The 18657-nt window shown below is 41.3% G+C and overlaps 1 protein-coding gene across 2 annotated transcripts in view; it reads left to right on the top strand.

The window, feature by feature from the left end:
- Positions 1-18657, top strand: part of RAPGEF5 (Rap guanine nucleotide exchange factor 5) — a 132456-nt gene that overhangs the window by 21987 nt on the left and 91812 nt on the right. For both annotated transcript variants that reach the window (XM_062616833.1, XM_062616824.1), the window contains exon 6: positions 18267-18343. In XM_062616833.1, the coding sequence (XP_062472817.1) occupies positions 18267-18343 (77 nt within the window). The remainder of the gene's footprint in view (positions 1-18266; positions 18344-18657) is intronic.

Raw genomic sequence — 18657 nt, 5'->3', positions numbered from 1 at the left:
GGAACTAACAAGACCTACTTGGACAGACCTGAGTCTGTGTAGAGTTAACTCTCTGATGTCTTCATGTACAGTACAGTTAATCTGCAGCAAGGTCAAACTGCATATGCTGAAGTGAGAGTTGAATGTATTTCTGGAGTAAAACAGAGGTGGAGTTTCCTGAAATTGCTGGCATGTTCCCAAAGCCCCTGAGGTCTTTGGGAGCATTTTCACTGACCATCTTTTGTTATCTTTGGTGATTTTGCTGGGAATTGAGATCATCTATCCTGCATTTTTTGAGCTATTTTCTAACCTGCTAATAATATTGTGTCATAATATCTGTATCTGCCTGTCTGTGGCTTAAAAGTACAGCACAAAAGTTATTACAACATACGCATGACACATAACATGATATTTTAAACTGGAGGTACCAAAAAGATGTGGCTGGCATAACTGCAGATACGTCCTTGTGAAAATGTGAGTATTACAGATATATTCTAGACACAGTTTGATGCATTTTTGTCTGCAAATAGATGTACCCTTAGGTCATATCCACAGTCATCCGTAAATGTAAATCTGCAGAAAGTAAACAAAAATCTAAGTGTGAATTCAGACCTAAATTGCTTCTGTGTAATAGCTTTGCATCTGAAACTGCTGTTGTATATGATGTCAAAACCCTTCAGCTGCTTGCCCTTACCTGATGTAATCCCTGTCACACCTGAATTATAATGGGTGAATATGGAAATGTTTCTGCTCTGGTTTAGTGCAGGAATACACAGGCAATTTTAAGGAAGAGCTCAAGGTAACCTTTTGTTTTTCTGTAAAATAAGAGTATGGTGCCGGGTACCTTTTTACCTAGTGCTTATACAGTTTTAGGAAATCTCCTTCCTTGCTTCTTGGCAGTTGTGTTGGCAAATATTACTACTGTTACTGGCAATAAATAAAACTCCATTCCCCAAAAGAATTGATTTTAACCTGAATTAGCCTCTCATTTCCTTTCAGTAGATGGCTACATAAATAGTTGTGTCAGTAGAAAATGGGAGGGGAGTTAGATTAGGAATGAGCTGCAGGAGGTGAAAATAGAAAGGAGGGTAGCTCTTGGAGCCTACTTTATACTAGTGCAATTGCAACCCATATTGAGCAGTTAGAAAGTTAAAAATCAGGTTTTAGTTAAAAATCACAGCTTTAAATAAACAAAGTTCCCTATAGAGCTTTGAAGTGCTGACCAGCCTTTCCTAATACTTTAAACACTGAAAATATCCATTTAGATCTGAACAAAATATACCTCTTTAGTCAGTTTAACTAGTGCATGCTTGTTGAAATTTGCATTTCTTTATGCCTCATCTTGGATGACTGTAAAAAATGTCTACATGATAAGGCAAAACTGTAAGGTCTAATTTAAGTTAATGCCTTTACTACAGTAGGAGCAGAGTAGATTAGGGTGGTTGATTATGCTGTTTTGTTTTATTGCTGACAGTTAAATTCACAGCATAGCAGTTACTGTTAGCAATCAAGCTATGGTGCTGTGCCTGGTGAAGAGAGGTGTATTTCAGAGGAAGTACTTCTGGAGCTAAAAGCCACAGTATCTTTCGAATATACCGTTCTTCTAACTCTCTCCAGGACTCCTTATAATTTCAGGAAATAAAGATCAGACAAAGGGTTTATTTTGGCCGGAACATTAGGCCAGCTGCCCTGGGTGGCTTCTAGGCTGGTGGGAGCAGAGTGGGTGCCTGGCTTATTTGCCCTGAGATATGTGAGAGGGGAGTGCAGGTGATGGGCACAATCCTAACTTGCTGTCTGGAACCTGCCTGCAGTGAATAATTGATTCATTAACTGAAAGCTTTCCTAGAGATTGACTTTCTGAGTTTCATGCTCTGCCAGGGAGGAGGGGAAGTCGGGGGGAAGGAGAGACAGGACACTTGACCCAAACTAGCCAAAGGGGTATTCCATACCACAGCACGTCATGCCCAGTATATAAAGTGGGGGCAGTTACCCAGAAGGGTTAGATCACTGCTCCGGTCAGGCTGGGCATCGGTCGGCAGGTGGTGAGCGGTTGTACTCTCTTCCCTTGTTATTTCCCTTTTCATTATTATTACTGGTGGTAGCAGTAGTGGTTTGTGTTATACTTTAGTTGCTGGACTGTTCTTATCTCAACCCATGGGAGTTACATTCTTTTGATTCTGCTCCCCATCCCTCTGGGAAAGGGGGGAGGAAGGCGGGCGGGAGTGAGCGAGCTGCTGCGTGGTTCTGAGTTACCTGCTGGGCTTGAACCACGACAGTTCTTTGCTTTTAAGCATACAGAGGATTTTTATAGGTGACATAATATTTTTGGCACAGTATCACGTAACAATAATTTCCAAATGTCTGCTTTCAAAAGGCTTTCTCAGCATCACCAGTTTCTTTCAACTGTCAGCCACTTATCACAGAAAGGGTGAGCAAATTTGGAACACTTATCTTCTAGTGAAAAGAACCGTATAACTCATCTTTGAGTTTGAAAAATCCTTCAATGCACTTTGCCATGAGATAACTGGTGAACCTGTGTGTGGTATAAAACATTTTTATGGTTGCTCCCCACCTCATAGTACTACTTAAAGGTCATCTTGGTATAAAATTAACCTCACTGATGACAGCTTCTAGCACCTTGTACACTTCTGGCTCTAACTTGTTTGATTCAATAGCTTACCTATGAACAGCACAGCTTTTTAATTTAATTTGGTGCAATTTCTGCAAGCTTACCCATGAATCCTCTTGTTGCTGGGGTTGGTGTAGTTGCTGTACTTGGAGTTGGAGTAACTGCATTATCTGTTGCTGTCAGAGTTTGAGTAGCTGCTGTACTTGTCACTAGGGTTGGTGTAGCTGCTGTATTTGGAGTTGGAGTAGCTGCATTGTCTGTTCTGGTCGGAGTTTGAGTAGCTGCTGTACTTGTCACTTTTGCCACTTCCTCCCAGTCAGGCTGATTTCAGCCTTCAGTACAGTCAACTCTTGGGATCCTCCTGTCACTCCAGAAATATAAATGGGTTCCATCCCTTGACAGCTTGATGGCATAAGGGTACACTGTGCGCTGGTATCTACTAGAGCCTTATACTTCTGTGGGACTGATGTGCCAGGCCATCTGATCCACACAGAAGTGAGTGTATACTTATAAGCGTATATTTATAAGAAGTATAAGAAAGGGAGTGAGCGAGCTGCTGTGTGGTTTTGAGTTACTGGCTGGGCTTAAACCACAACATGCTACCAGTAAGAGCAAAATGTGGTTTTTTGCTTTATGTGAAGACTGTATAACTTTTCCTGAATTACTTTAATTTCTGGATTTACCTCTGCCCTTAGAGAGGCACTTGGCAGTCATTTAGTTGTACTAGAAAAACTGGCTGATTAAAGCTTCCATATTACTTGTCTAGGACTGTTGTAGATCACTGGAAAAGTGATTCACATGGAAAGAGCTGTACAAGCACATAAACGCCACAAGTACATAAACACCACAGCTCCTTCTACAAGAGGGGAAGAGGCTCCAGCTAGGAAGGTTTGCTATGCTTGGAGGGGGGGGAAACATTGCCTTTGGTTACCTGGCTGAAACAGTTTTGTTTTGTTTACATGAAGCTTGGATCTGCTACCTAGTGTATACATATAAAGAGTAGTAATTACAACTATTTCAGTTCTTGGGCCAGAATTGATGTTAAAGAGATTTAAACACTGTTTCTACAAACAAAATGCTTTGAAAACCAAGGCAGAGAGCTGAGTCTGCTGTGGGGTAGGGCAGAGTATCAAATTGTTGCTAGTGCAGGATCTGACTTGATGGAGAATATTGGCTGCCAGAAAATAAAAAGCCAGCAGGGTGAGAATGCCTTATCCCAAGATGTGTTCTTATGTTTTTATTGTCGGGTGGAAGAGTAGGAGAAACACATAAAACTGACAGGTGGCTGAAGGAAAAATGCAGAACCTGAAAACTGAAAAACTTCTGCACTGTCGAAAAAAAGCTCTATTTTCATATTTCAGATGTATATTGCAGGTATACCACTCTGATAGCAAGGCATAAGGTAAAAGAGAGGTACTTTACAGCTGTCATGCAGAGTTTTCTTTGCAGATAAAACTACAAAAGAAAAAAGTTAAAATGAATGTCTGTAATCCTGAGGCTTTGATCGATGTCAGTAACACTGTTGACTAGAAAGCACATTTATATTTCATTAGAATAAAGCTCTCATTATAAAGGTGACCTAGGAGAGGGAAATGACCTTATGCACTTCTCTGTGGCTTATAAAAATGCATAAAGAAGTGTTCTTACTTAACCTTCCTTGGTTTGGTAAAAGGTCTTTGGGAAGCAAGTAACTGGAGCAGAAGAGAACTTTGCTTTTAATTGTAGGCACTTGGCATTAGAATTGTGTGTATTTATACCTTGCTGGCTTCTGATGGCTTCTGCAAATGTGCTCAAATGTATCAGAAATGCAGCCTCTCATATGGTTTACAAGGGGTGGCATTTTCTCAATTGCTTGTCATGGCTCATGGCATGTTTCTTATGAGTTAGAGATGATAGCTAAAACAAAGATAAAAAGCAGCAAATAGCCTAAGGCTGGAGGCTTTAGCCAGTAGCATAGCTACACAGGTACATCTGAACTGATCAAAATCTGTCAGGGAGATACTCTGAACTGGTGCTAATCCCCTCCCCTCCCGTACAAAGCACTTTGGATTTCTGTGCATGAACCTAGCTGCACCCCATGGCATCACCCATTAACTTGATATCTAAAGGAATTTCTATAACTTTATTCATGCAAAGGGCCATTAGTAAGAGCATAGTTCTGTTCCTTGTGTTTCTGAATACAGGGCCTAATTAAGATAACAGCTGACATATCAATGAGGTAGGAAGAGGATGATTGCAATTTCTCTTCAGGCATTGCAGGAACAGCAGCAGGGCTGTGGGTGCTTCTCCCTCCACCTGTGAAGGGCAGGGCAGCCAAAAAAGCCCTAGCACTTGTGTGGTTTTGCTCCCTCTTAAGAATGGTATTCAGTTTTCCACAATATAGTTAGATACTTTTTAGTCAGGCCATTTTTAAATTGCCAAGCTGTACTAATTTGTTTTAGAAAATGGGTGATTTACATTTTATTTATAATAATATAACTTCTGTAATGTATTAACTTTATATTTGAGACCTTCTGGATTACCTCCACCCTATTCTGACATCTATGTATGCATATCCACCCTTCCCCTTTTCTTTTGTATTGCTTCTGTCAGGACCTAACTACCTATGTGATTTGCTTAGTATTTCTATTTTAGACAATTCAATACAAAGCAGTCACTGGGGCTTGCACTTTGCTGACGTGAATGAAAATCAAGCTGTGAACAGCTATTCCTTTCCCCAGCCACTGCACCACCTCTACAGCACTCTGTCAGAGCTGGTTGCATGACTCAACTCGAACACACCCCAGGCAATGTCAGCCCAGTTAAAAACATGAGAACAGCCAGGCTGAGTCCATCCAGCTGCAGTCCTACTGTGAGTGATGAGTACGGGATGCTTAGAATAGAGAAACAGAGCAAGTACAGTCCTTCTTACAGTCCCTCTTACAGTCCTTCTTCTGATGTGCGTACTCAGCATCTACCAGTCTATGCTAGAGGGATTTTGCTGTACCCACACTACTGTGTTATGTAGCCTTTCTGGACCTTTTCTCCATTAATTCATTGAACTGCTTTTTAAGCCTGCTTATACTCCTGACATTCATCATTTCTTGTGGTGGCAAGTCCCACAATTCATGTGTGTGGTATGTGAAAGCACATTTTTCACTTGTTTTAAATACATTCCCCACAACCCTCATTCTGTTGTGATACAGCTCTCTGTTGATGGAAAATGGTAAATAATCCATGCCCAGTTTGACATCGTACTGTTCTGGATTTTGTGCAGCTGAGTTGTCTCATTTCCAGGCTAAATCACTACTCATTCATCATACCAATTCTATTCCATTAAATCTGATCATCTTTGCCACATCTATTGTATTATTTTCGAGATGGGGCAGCAGCATGTGCTGGAGTCAGCACAAAATGAGGGTGGCAGCTTCTTATCAGGGGAAGGAGGTGATGGGATATGGGAAGGAGTACAGTAAAACCCTTTTGGCAGCATTAAGCTCTTTTATCAGCTTAGTTAACTCAGGGAACTGCATCTTTACCATTCAGCCCTTTTCCTCAAGTAGCACAAATCCTTGTGAGACTTGTTGATAATTTTGCTTCACAATAATTAGCAAAAACTTTATCATTTGGAACAATATGAATGTTCTATGTTATGTCGTTACTTTTATTTACTTGTAGAGCAGAGTTGTTACATAGACAATGGAAATAATTAGGAATTTTAATTAGGTTTGTATGCATAGTTAAAAAATGATCGAAGATCATTCAAGAATGGAGCAATTCAATGTTGTGTTTAAATCTCAAACATATTAAGTAGCCTTTGAATGTACAGGTTTTGTAAACAAGCAGATATATTTCTGGTGTACAATGTGCACGGTTTATTCTCATATATTTTCTGCTACTGCAAAAGGGCATAAAGAGGGATGAAAAAACTTGACCCTTTCTACAGAATAAAGTGGCAATTATGTCAGAGAGGTGTGCATTTTCCTTTGTTGAAAAGCTGAAAGTTTGAAGAGTGGGAGAAGGTTAATATCAGTAGGATCTCACTGTTTTCTGTGTCCCATTATGTCCCTTCAATGGGTATTTACTTAAGTAAGACCTTATTTCATTACAACTTCAATTCCTCCAAGCATCCCCTTCCTTAAAGCAAGATGTCCTGGGTTCAGCTATAGCAGTCATTTTTCTCCTTCTTAGTAGCTGGTGCAGTGCTGTGGTTTTGACTTTCAGCCTGGGAACAACATGATAACACCAATGTTTTTAGTTGTTGCTTGGTTTACTCTGACCAAGGACTTTCTGAGTCCCATGCTCTGCCAGGGAGGAGGGGAAGTTGGGGGGAAGCAGAGACAGGACACCTGAGCCAAACTAACCAAAGGGGTATTCCATACCACAGCACGTCATGCCCAGTATATAAAGGGGGGGCAGTTACCCAGAAGGTGCTCCGGTCAGGCTGGGCATCGGTCGGCAGGTGGTGAGCAGTTGTATTCTCTTCCCTTGTTATTTCCCTTTTCATTATTATTATTGGTGATAGCAGTAGTGATTTGTGTTATACCTTAGTTGCTGGACTGTTCTTATCTCAACCCATGGGAGTTACATTCTTTTGATCCTCCTTCCCATCCTTCTGGGAAAGGGGGGAAGAAGAAGGGGGTAGTGTGCGAGTGGCTGCATGGTTCTGAGTTACCAGATGGGCTTAAACCATGACACAAGACTAAAACTTAACAAGGTGTGGAATAAGAGTTCTTTTGCAAATGTTACTCATAGCATTCATTCTGGAGAAATAACCAGTAAAGGTGCAGGAGTGTCATGCTGGTGGTAGATCTCAGTAGCTTTATCTTTACATTTCCTTTGCCCATTGAAATGTGGTTCAAAATAAAAGTTCCGTATGAAAACATAGCTAGGAATATTTTTAAAGTTATATTGTGCCTTAAGGATTTTGTACCTTGAAGTAAGGGAGGTACTTGTGTGTCTTCTTTAGGAGATCCTGCTTAAACATTTTATGCCTTATTGAAGAGAATGCCCACCAATGTCTTGCTTCATCCCATGAGACTCTTCCAAGATCATGCATACCAGTAAACTAGCAATGCCTGAAAAGTATATGAGACTGCTTCTAGCCCTGGGGAATGGTGCTCATTGTGTTGACCAGTCAGGAATACTATGTATGTCTCACACAAACACAGTTCTGCTGTTCTGTGACTGCATCGGCAACCACTCTCTTTGTGCCCACTCTGAGCAATGCTGGGATTAGGAAGTGTCCTGGACAACATCAGTGAACAGACTACACAGTTGTGCTCACCAGCTTTTGTGTATTCAGCAGCTGATGTAAAGCAGAATGGACTCTGAGTCTTGGAAGAAGGAAAATAGCTCCCAAGAGCTCTCTGGTGGCAATTACACTGAGAGGGATTATGGCAGCATAAAGTCTGTTTTTTGCAGTTGTTGCAGAACTTCAGGCATAGTTCTTTCTGTGTAATCTATAAGGCACTTGCACAGAAGAAATGAACCATGCAGAATAGCTGTGTAGGTGACTTGATATTTTGCACAAAAAGTCAGAAAGACAGCAATTGTACCACAAAAACCCAATTCCCAGGTGAATGTTTTGTTTGCAGTGCTTTGGGAGAGAGGCACTTCCAGACAGTTGAAAGAATTTATTTGTTCAGTGTCCTCTTTGTTTCCTGCTCCTTTCCTGGCCGTGCCCAGAGGGCGTTTCTATGGAATAGAACGGTCTTCTCCTTTGCACCAGCCTCCTCAGTGACTGTCTGTACCTCATTGTTTGATCAGTTCTCAGCAATCATTCTCCCTGTGCCTGCTGATCATATAATGGGCTCTTCTACACCCTTTCATCATCATGTTTCATGCAACACTGCTATAGATACATTCACTGCCATTTTATTTTTTTTTCGTTGTTTTAATTTTAAATACCATGTGCATGAGAATGAATATGTAAAAGCACTGAGTAGCGGTGCTTTCTGCATTCAGCCATCAAATGGTTTTCCTTGAGCTGCTATTGCTACAAAAAACATTTATTTTTGTCTGTTCCTGTAGTAATCCTGCGGTGTTTGCAACTTGTTTTCCACTTTTTTCTGCATGATAAAAAATTATGTGAGTTTGCATGTTCATAGAGTGGGTGTAAAATGTGGCTTTTCCTTTGTATGTATCACAAGGTGCCAGGCACTGAAAATCAAACCTCCCCTGGCCACATGAATTGACAGTAGTTGATTATCTATTAAAAAATACCTCTCTTGTTTAGCCAGAGGTGTTTTACAAATTATATATTTCTAATGCACCACAACCTTGAATGAAATATGGGCCTTCAAACCCAGATGAAATGCTTCAATTCTGATAACAAAATAAACAGAACTTCCTAACAAAGCCAGTTGAACGATAATGTGAAAAGAATAGCAGCAAAAGCTCCTGACCATAATTTGAGTTGTGAAATATTGGTAGCTTTACTTGGTATGCTCATTTTTTAATTTACAATGGCTATATAATGTAGGTGGGCCTGAGTCTCATTTAAACTGAGGTTTGTCTTTCCTCTGGTCATTCAGATGCAGTGGAGAGGAACGCCACCATAATGGTGTGCGGATGAGGAAGATCAAATCTACATCTGTCAGCCTTCTTTTTTACCACACTGGTGCTGCTCTGTTTAGATTCCAGATTCCTACCCTTGCTGTTATCTGTTCCTTTTGATAAACTCTGCAATGAGAGGAAATGTCTTTGCATCATTTTTGGGAGTCTCATTTCCTATTTGAGATCTGAGAAGTGGCTTGGAGCACTAGGACCTTGGGAACTTATTTTTCTGTGTGGAAACTAGTCCAGCAAAATGAGTACCCTCTGTGCAAATTCAATATTAGTTCTAGATCTAAGGTCAAGCAGAAGTTAATGACCATTTTTTACGTACAAATCACTTATGAAACCAACATTATATTTCATGCTTTTGTAATTTTAAACTGAAGTGAAATGTTGGATTAATTTATATTAAATTGATTTAAACTACAAAGCATAAATATCATGAATCCCAGATTCACGTTTGAGAGAAAATGGCATTGTCACTTGCGCCATAGTTCATTCCCCAATTTACAAGCACCTTTATTCCACCCCATACTTGCTGTGGTTTTGTAGATACAGAGGTGCTGAACAATGCTGTAAGCAGGAGAGTCTGTCTTTAATAATTTTTGCATTTTCTTTGTTTCTTTAATTATCTGATTTACTCAGCTGATTGCACAGCTGTCTGGGCAGCACCCCAGAGGGATCTGCCAACTGTTTCAGAGATATGTAGTGCACTCAGTGAAGGGAAGTCTGTACAGTAATTTGCATATATATATATATATATATATATATATGCAGAAATAGTCGGAATGAATGAGAAAGCTCAAAGGCAATTTTTGTATTGCTAATAAAAGGAAACATGTTAAGGATAAGCTTAAAAAGCTTTCTCTTTTCAGTAATCTCTGGGAAAAGATTACAGTTTTGTGGTAAATAAGGAACAAGTTCTCAGTTGGAGGGTTTTATTCTTGGGATTATCACTATCTCTTATATTGAGTTTTTGGGGGATTCAGAGATACTCAGTGCTGGTTGGTTTTCCCCCTTTAATTTGGAAATAGGACTTGGAAAACACAGGAGTACATATGAAGACCTCGTCTGGCTTAAAAAGGGTCCCCAAATCTGAGGTTGGTAAAGCATTTACTTGCCTTACATAAGCTACAGGATCTGGCTTTTAGTTTCCCCACTGGTATCAGCATGAGCTATTAAATGTTTTTCCACTCTCATAAATTAATAAGCATCATCAAACATTATAATGCTGTTAAACAGCTTAGACCTGCAATAGTAACCACCATCTCTAGAACTCTATGTATAATCTCCACAAAGAATGATAGGATACCACAAGCACTATTGCTCAAAATAACAAAAAAAAAAAAAAAAGCTTCTCTGCTATTTGTTTCTGAAAAGCTTCATGCTAGCAACTTCCTTTGGAAAAAAAGCCAGAAAAGAAACATGCATCTCAAAAAATTTGGGATGTAAGAAGAATGCTAGAAATTGTGAGCTTCCTGGCAGCTGACAGTAAATCAACTGGTGCAGGCTGTTGGCAATTCAGAGCACTAGAGCCTTCCTCAGGAGAATATTCTTGCAGATTCCTGAGGTCTTTTCAACAGTGATGGTTTGACAGGGACAGAAAAACAGGCTATAACCATCCAGCAGGGGTGAGACATTGAAAATCTGTTGGCTTGTCAAATAAACAAAGTTCTTCTGTTCAGAAGTAGACTCTTTACTGCTTCCAGGGTGGTATGTGTCTTCTATCTATAGAGGGCATATAGGTGCCTTTTGCTGGCTAGCTAGAAAAAAAAAGAGATGCATGCATGAATTTCGGTCACACAGTACTGAAAGGATTGCATTCTTACAAAGGGCAGAGTAGTTTGATGTTCTAGGATGTCAGCAGGTTAAAGAACACCACTAAATAATAAATGAACATCCTCGTTTGAAATGAAGCAGCACTGATGAGAGCATAAGGGACTTAGCCTAAGGGCTGATGGAGCTTTGTACAGCAAATGGAGCTGCCTCTGGAGCAGCTGTGGGGACAGTGAAACCCTCATCCAGCCTACCTGGATCCCAAGGCTGTGCCTGAGGCTTTGCAACATTGAAGCAAGTTCAGTCTTGGGAGCAGCCTAGGGCAGTGCAGAGATAAACTGCATGTTTGCCAAGGACAGTGTTTATGGGCAGGAGCCCCCAAAAGGCAGGCAGTCCTGGTGCACAGTTGGATATCAAGAGCTGAAGCTGTGTGGCACAAGGAGTCTGGTAGCCATGCCTGCTTGTAGGATCCCCTGTCCCTTCCCCTGCCCTGCCTGTTGCCCGAGGCTCTGTTCTCAACCAGCTCAGCAAACTGAGGCAGATTAAAAGTAACCCTTTGCCAATCCACAAACTTCAAATGCTTTATGGTAGTACAGAGAGGGTATAGTAAGTACAGGAGGTGTGGGACAGCTAGCAGTGATGGGGAGCTAAATTGCTTTCTGTCCTTGCAATGACTGTAAAGACCTTATCACCATGTTCCAGTATTTAGAGGGTGACTACAATGAAGATGGAGATTCCCTTTTTACAAGGAGTCACATGGAAAAGATGAGGGGTAATGAACACAAGTTACTCCTGGGGAGATTCTGGTTGGACACTAGAGGAAAATTTTCCACAGTGAGAACAATCAGACATTGGAATAATCTCCTGGGGGAAGTGATGAACTTCCCAGTGTTGGGAACTTTAAAGATTCAGCTGAACAGGATGCTGGGACATCTAGTCTTCTAGTCTTGGTCATGCTTTGCCTAGAAAGGTTGGACCAGGTGATACTTGAGGTCCCTTCTAACCTGGTATTCTGTGATTCACCCAGAATAAGTTGCCTATGGATGGGCAGATGTCCCTGCCTGCTGTTCAGCAGCAAAGTGGTTAACTGTGATGGCAGTCCTCTTTTAAGATTAAATAATTAGCTTTCAAAGTTAACACCCTATTAAACCAAAGGGAGGAAGTTCACACCTCTCCTGGTGTTATTGTTCCAGTCTGGCTGGCTTCAGCAGGGGAGTGATGTTAGTGCCTTGGTTTGTGTTGTGAACGTTATCTCTGTAGCCAGAGGAGTAGAAAGTAGAAACTTCATTTATAGAAAAGGAAGAAAGCACAATACAGCAAAGCCTCTGGGAAGACTGCAATGCTCTGGGTTCCAGGAGTTGCTTTGTGTGTGGATTTTACATATTTTTTGTTTCATAACTGTCCTTTCCACTTTCAGTTGGGTAAAAGATTCTTCTTTGTTGAGTAAGGCAAAGTATTAAACTGAAATAATGGGTATTGTATTATGTGACTTATGAAAATCTTACTCAGAAAATGTAATACATTTACTTTCATGTTTGGGGGCATACAGAACAGCAGATTGTGGAGACACAGCCCTGTGGGTAACCCTGACACCTTTGTCAGGATTCTTCCATGGGTAGGAGAAGGTCCATAGTGCTACAGGTGGCTGTTGTGACCCTCACTGCATGCCCATCTGTTTAGCTGAGGTGAGTCCTTTAGCATGCCTGTAATGATCATGCTGCTGAGGAAGACAAATCCCTTCCAATATCTTAAATCTATGTTAAAATTTGTAGCATGGCAGTAAAAGTAGGGGGAGCACTCTTGGTGGATAATGATAGCACAAAGGAAGTGGTGGATCCAGTGTGAGTGATGGTTATGTTCCCTTTCCCTTCAAACCCCCATGATTCTGCTGATTCTACTGTGGTAGCTGGTTGTTGTGGTTTAAACCCAGCCAGACAGCTTGTTCACTCACTTCCCCCCCTTCTTGTCCTCCCCCTAATCCTGGAGGGATGGAGAGGAGAATCGAAAAGAATGCAACTCCCACGCATTGAGATGAGAACAGTTTAGTAACTAAGGTATAACACAAATCACTACTGCTACCACCAATAATAATGATAAAGGAAATAACAAGGGAAGAGAATACATCACCTCACCACCAGCCAACCAATAACTTGTCCCCCCCCCAGCCCGACCAAGCACCGACCGATACCTCCTCCAACCCTGCAGTATCCTAGCCCTTCCAGGTAACTCTCAGTTACATCCTGGGCATGACGTGCTGTGGTATGGAATACCTCTTTGGCTAGCTTGGGTTAGATGTCCTGACTCTTCTTCCTCCCAGCTTGCCCTCCTCCCTGGCAGAGCATGAGGCTCACAAAGTCCTTGGCCAAACCGAAACATCATTGTTATCAGCTCTGTTCCCAGGCCGAAAGTCAAAACACAGCACTGCACCAGCTACCAAGAAGGAGAAAAATGACTGCTACTGCTGAACCCAGGACACTGGTACAAAATTATTTACTTTTGTTTCTTATTTCTTTGTTATTTTTCTGCTAATTTAATGAACTGAAATGGGATTTCTAAAGGACAAGGCTCTCCCCCACAAGAATGCTCTGTTCCAACATTTGTTTATGGAAGCATCTGCTAGCAAAATCTCAGCTCTGGTCTATGGGGGCACAAGCAACTTGGATCAGATGATGGCCCTTGTGATCTTTAAGTGACCATAAAATGTCAACATTCTGAATCCCTAGGCTAATTTGCAAATGGGCACATTTGAACTGTAGTTATCAAACTCATTTAACATCTTTTTCTTTCATTCATGGTGACCTCCCCTCCAAAGGAGGAGGAAAGATGCAGGTAGGAAAGGGTCAGTGTATGTTTGTTTGCTTTTTTTTTTTAATTGTCTCTCATCTCAACCCTGAACCCAAACATGGAATCATAAAATGGTTTGAATTGGAAGGGACCTTAAAGCTCATCCAGTTCCAACCCCTGCTATGGTCAGGGACACCTTCCAGTAGACCAGGTTGCTCCAAGCCCCATCCAGCCTAGCCTTGAACTCTGCCAGGAATGGGACAGCCACATCTTTTCTGGGCAACTTGTGCCAGTGCCTCACACCCCTCTCAGGGAAGATTTTTTTCCTAATGTCTCATCTAAATCTTCTCTTTTAGTTTAAAGTGTTCCCCCTTGTCCTGTGCCTACAGGCCCTTGTAAGAGATCCCTCTCCAGATTTCTTGTAGGCCCCCTTTAGGCGCTGTAAGTTGCTCTAAGGTCTCCTCTGAACTTTCTGTTCCCCAGGCTGAATAAGTTCAACTCTCTCAGCCTGTCTTCATAGCAGAGGTGCTCGAGCCCTCTAAGCAGCTAAGCCCTCTAAGCCTCCTCTGGACTCATCCCAGCAGGTCCACATTCCTCTTGAGTTGGGAGCCCCAGAGCCAAACACAGTACTGCAGGTGAGGTCTCAGCATGACATTAAATAGATACATATAGATCAGGGTAAACCACCTTTGCCTTTCCCTGGTGTTGCTGCTTTGTAAGATGTGCTAGGGCATTTGTATCAAGGAGCAAAGCCAGTTTATGCTGGCAGAGGAAGAAGGGTTTGGCCCAGCTCCGAAGTTCACAACTGTTTTGTATGTACATGTAAAGGTTTTAGGGAACTGTCTCAGAATCAGCGCTTGCATGGGGAATAGTTTCCCATCCCACCCTAACCTTCTGTTCACTTTTCCTATGGTTGTATTTGCAATTTCAAGCTTTTTTATTAAGAAATAACCAGCCAACTGACTGTAAGTGTGAAATTTTCATTGAATTATTACATTTTGTGAAAGAATTGTACTGTGTGCACAAGAGCTCATGAGTGCCTGGGACAATTCTGACACACTGAGTATAGAAATACAACAGTTGTATTCTTATGTGTGTGTGATGATACCCTGTAACACAGATTTCTGTATATTATTATGAAATATTTTAAGAAGTCCATATTTTTTTCTGTATTTTATAGACAAATATGTAGTAACTTTTTCATAGAGAAAATAAGAAAATGTAATTAAGGATTGTTATTCGTCTGTGTGGCCACTTCAGCCTTCAAGGAACAATGTTCCTGTGATGAAAAAAATTGTATGAGGTGGCGTGTTTCCTTGAGTAGGTTGTAGTTAAATTGTTCACCTGTGGTTGGTTCTTAGGGCTTTGGGTAAGAGGCAGAGAGGACACAAACCTCAAGTTTGTGATGGAAATTCGATGAAAAAGAGACCCACTGCTCCCCCTGTCCCAGGAGGGCTGTGAGAATGTCAGTGTGAGGTCTGGGACTTTTTTTCCTTTAAGAAATTATTTACTGGTTCTTTTCTACATTTCTTACATAGTCTGAACAACATTGAAGCCAAGGAGATCTGGGTTTGGATTATGAACTTTTTAATCTTTATTAGAGTTGAGCTGTGAAACTGCTGATAAAAATAGCTTTTCCATTTCTTTTTTTTTTTTTTTGTCATTGACAATATGTCTAAACTGAGATCATTTTCTCATGATCTTTAAAATTTCTCATGCTAAAATTGTTCAACACCCAAGGATACCTGTATCCATTGCATTGTGGACATATGCCCTCTTTCCCTTTGTGCCAGGTAAGAGATATTACAGTTTGTTTGCTGCTTGTCACTAGCTCCCCAGCCAGATACCATCCCCTCGATAATCTTCTAGCCCAGCCCAACAGCTCCTTGAAGGCCCATCTGTTTGATTTGTTTGAGGATGCTGTCGGGTGCTTGCCCTGGCACTGGGAAGTGAAGGGGACACTTGTAATAGGAGCCAGTGACAAGAAGCCGGTTGGCAGCTGCTAACCTTTTCCCCTGGTGCAGCTGTTTGCAGAGCATCCATCTGCTCAGGCTTGTTTGAAAAGCTGGCTGGGTCAATGTAAATTGCTTAAACCTGGACCCCTGGTCTTGTTAGTAGCTAGGTGCCACTTCTTTAAATGCTGTGATTAATAGCCAGCGTCTGTGGGGATGTTTTGCCTATCAGTGGCTACAGCAAATTGATTTTAGAAGAAATCAGAAAATTGAAAGGAGAGTTGGGGAAATGTGTTCCTGCTAATGCAGCCACAGGCTTCAGAAATTTGCAATTGCTCAAACAACCATTTTTTACCATTCAGCCTTCTGGCGTTGCAATGTCCTATCTCATTCTGATCTGACTAGTGTTCAGCAAATGGATGTCCCAAATGCTTTCTGTTTCCTGCAGTGACAGTGGGTAGAATGCGGTCACGCACGTGTGAGAGTGTGCAGAAGATGAGGCAGCTCTTGAGGTGGAAGGCTGGGAGGTGTGTTACAAGGAAAGAGACTGCACAAAGCGCCCATCCTAGTTGGATGGAGTAAGTTGCTTTAGGAAACCCTAACCTACACTAGGAAAGCAGGGCCCACAGTGTTGAAGCAATCACTCTGGTTACTTCATTGGGTTGTTACTTCAAGCCTGGGGCAGAGGTATGCCACAATATCCCAAGCATGTTCAGATTTCCCCTAGCTTTAAATGCTGCTGGGATATAACCCCCGTTACACATGCTTTCTGTTACAGCTATAGATTGACCCTGTGTTTTCAGCATTCACCTTGAATTTCAGAGGCTCACTGGTAAAGTGATGCCAGCAAAGACACTAGTGAAGGTTTATACCAGACCTCTGTTTTTGATAATGGATTTAAAAATATCCCTGAATGGAATAAACTGTATTGACAAAATGACTTTTTACCCCTTATAATTGCTTTTTTATTACTCATCTGCTTGGTTTGGTTTTTTTATAGCATAACTGGAGGGGAAGAAAGAAGAATTATACCTTATATGACATAGCAATATCAGCAGAAATTCTGCAGTAAAAGAAAAATAAATCCATATGCTTTATGTTAGAGAGCAAGGACATTCTGAAGTTACTTTTATGTTTAGTTGCTGGATGCTGCCTAAGGTTAGGCTGTTTTTCATCTGCAGCAGAGCCCAAGCAACCACACAGACACATGAAGCTAGACCTCATGGCTCACATTGCATGTAGTTCAGCTGTAATAACATGCTTGTATGCCTACAGATTCAGGCTGAGGGCTGGGGAGAGCTTAGGTGAGGGTTCCACCTCAGGGCTAGTTCCTGCCAGCCCTTCTCCTGCTCCTTCAACAGACTATCTATTCACCAGTCAAATCCTGGGCTGCCTCAGCTCGCAGAAATAGTTTTAAGGCAAAACGGGACTGGTGATCCTTGTCTAAAAACAGTGTGCTGTGGGCTGTGGGTGTTCAGATGCAGCCTGATGACCGGTCAGCTGCAGTACCCAGGGACGAAGGAGAGGAGGAAGCACAGAAATGGAACCCTCATGCCCATCCATCAAAGCCGTGAGCCTGGTGTTCAGGAAATAGATTTGCCAGGTCTACTGCTTCAAGGATGCTTCTGTTGTCACAACTGCTGTGGCTACACTGGGAAATGATTTGATGTACACACAAAGTTGATGATATTTGAGTATAGTGCTTGTAAGTAAACAAGTACAGTATAAGGTAAAGTCACTCTGATTGTGTTTCATTTGGTCTGACCCTCCTAACCTGCTATGTCTCACATTTCAGAATGTATGAGGGCTTAATGTCCCACCAAAATATAGCAGGTGGGTGTGTTGACTGGAAGGGTATGTTTGGGCTTTAGCTAGTAAAAATACTTACAGATGTAGCTGTTCGCAATACAGAAGTCTGATGTGGCCCTTCAAAAGTGGTCCTTGTTTCTTTAGCTAGGTAAACTGACAACTCTAGTTTCAACCCTTCTGGAGATTACAAGTTTGATACAAAACTTTTTTTCATTAAAGTCTGGCACAACTTGCTGGTGTTAAGCAACGTTAATTGAGCTAAGTCACTGGTTTCTCTGATTGTGCCAACAGCAAATGGCCTTCAGTAGAGCATCTTCTGCTACCATTTATTTCTGGAGATGGCTTTCATGGATTGTGGTGGTGTTTGTTAAGATTGAGATCACTTTGCTTACGAAGAATTTTCCAAGTCTGAGATGAGGGCTAAATCTGTTTATTTTGTTTAGTCTGGATTGACTTTCTGCAATGTAATCAAAGTAAAGGGAAGTCTGATTTTCTTTATTCTCTATGACTTATCAGGTCTTGTTATAATGTATGCAAAAGTGGCATTTCCTTAAGCATCAGATTTTTATCAGGACTAACAGTAGCAGGAATATAACTATTTACTACTGCATTTTACTGCCTGGGAAGAATAAGGTACACCTTATAGTATTTGTCCACTCAAGGAGTTAACTAGAAAGCTAAACTCGGAATGAGGCTTCTTGAATGGTCATCGTATCTGATCTAAACTGGGCCATGATGCTTTGCTGCTTCTTGTGATTTAAACTTCCTGTTTCCAATACATTCCCTCTTCCTTACTTTAGTAATTCATCAAAATGAAGAAAATGGCAGTCAAGACATAAGAGGACTAGAACAGCTCAAGGATACTTCTGATACTCAGGTAAATGTGTAAGATTAATGGTGTCTTGGGAACTTTTTTGGATCTAGAAGTTGAAGGATCTGCTTCCAGTAGCTCTGGAAAATGGATTTTCCTCAATGTTCTGTGCAGGGGGGGCTGTAGGAAGGAGAATGTCTGCTGGATCTTGTCTTGTGTGACTGTTTAGAATAAGATTGATGATTACTCTGGGAATTAAACCCATGATGTTGCAATTGGACAGCATTTTTCAGCTATCTTTCTGCTCTTTCTAGAATATACATATAACGAGTACCAGATGTGAAAATAAAATGATGTATTTTAGAAAGCAAGAGCATGTG

This window comes from Pezoporus occidentalis, unplaced genomic scaffold (assembly GCF_034315485.1).
Source record: "Pezoporus occidentalis ecotype Australia unplaced genomic scaffold, CSIRO_AGI_Poc_V1 ctg103, whole genome shotgun sequence".
NCBI lineage: Eukaryota > Metazoa > Chordata > Aves > Psittaciformes > Psittacidae > Pezoporus > Pezoporus occidentalis.
This window is presented reverse-complemented; position numbering and strand designations above follow the sequence as displayed.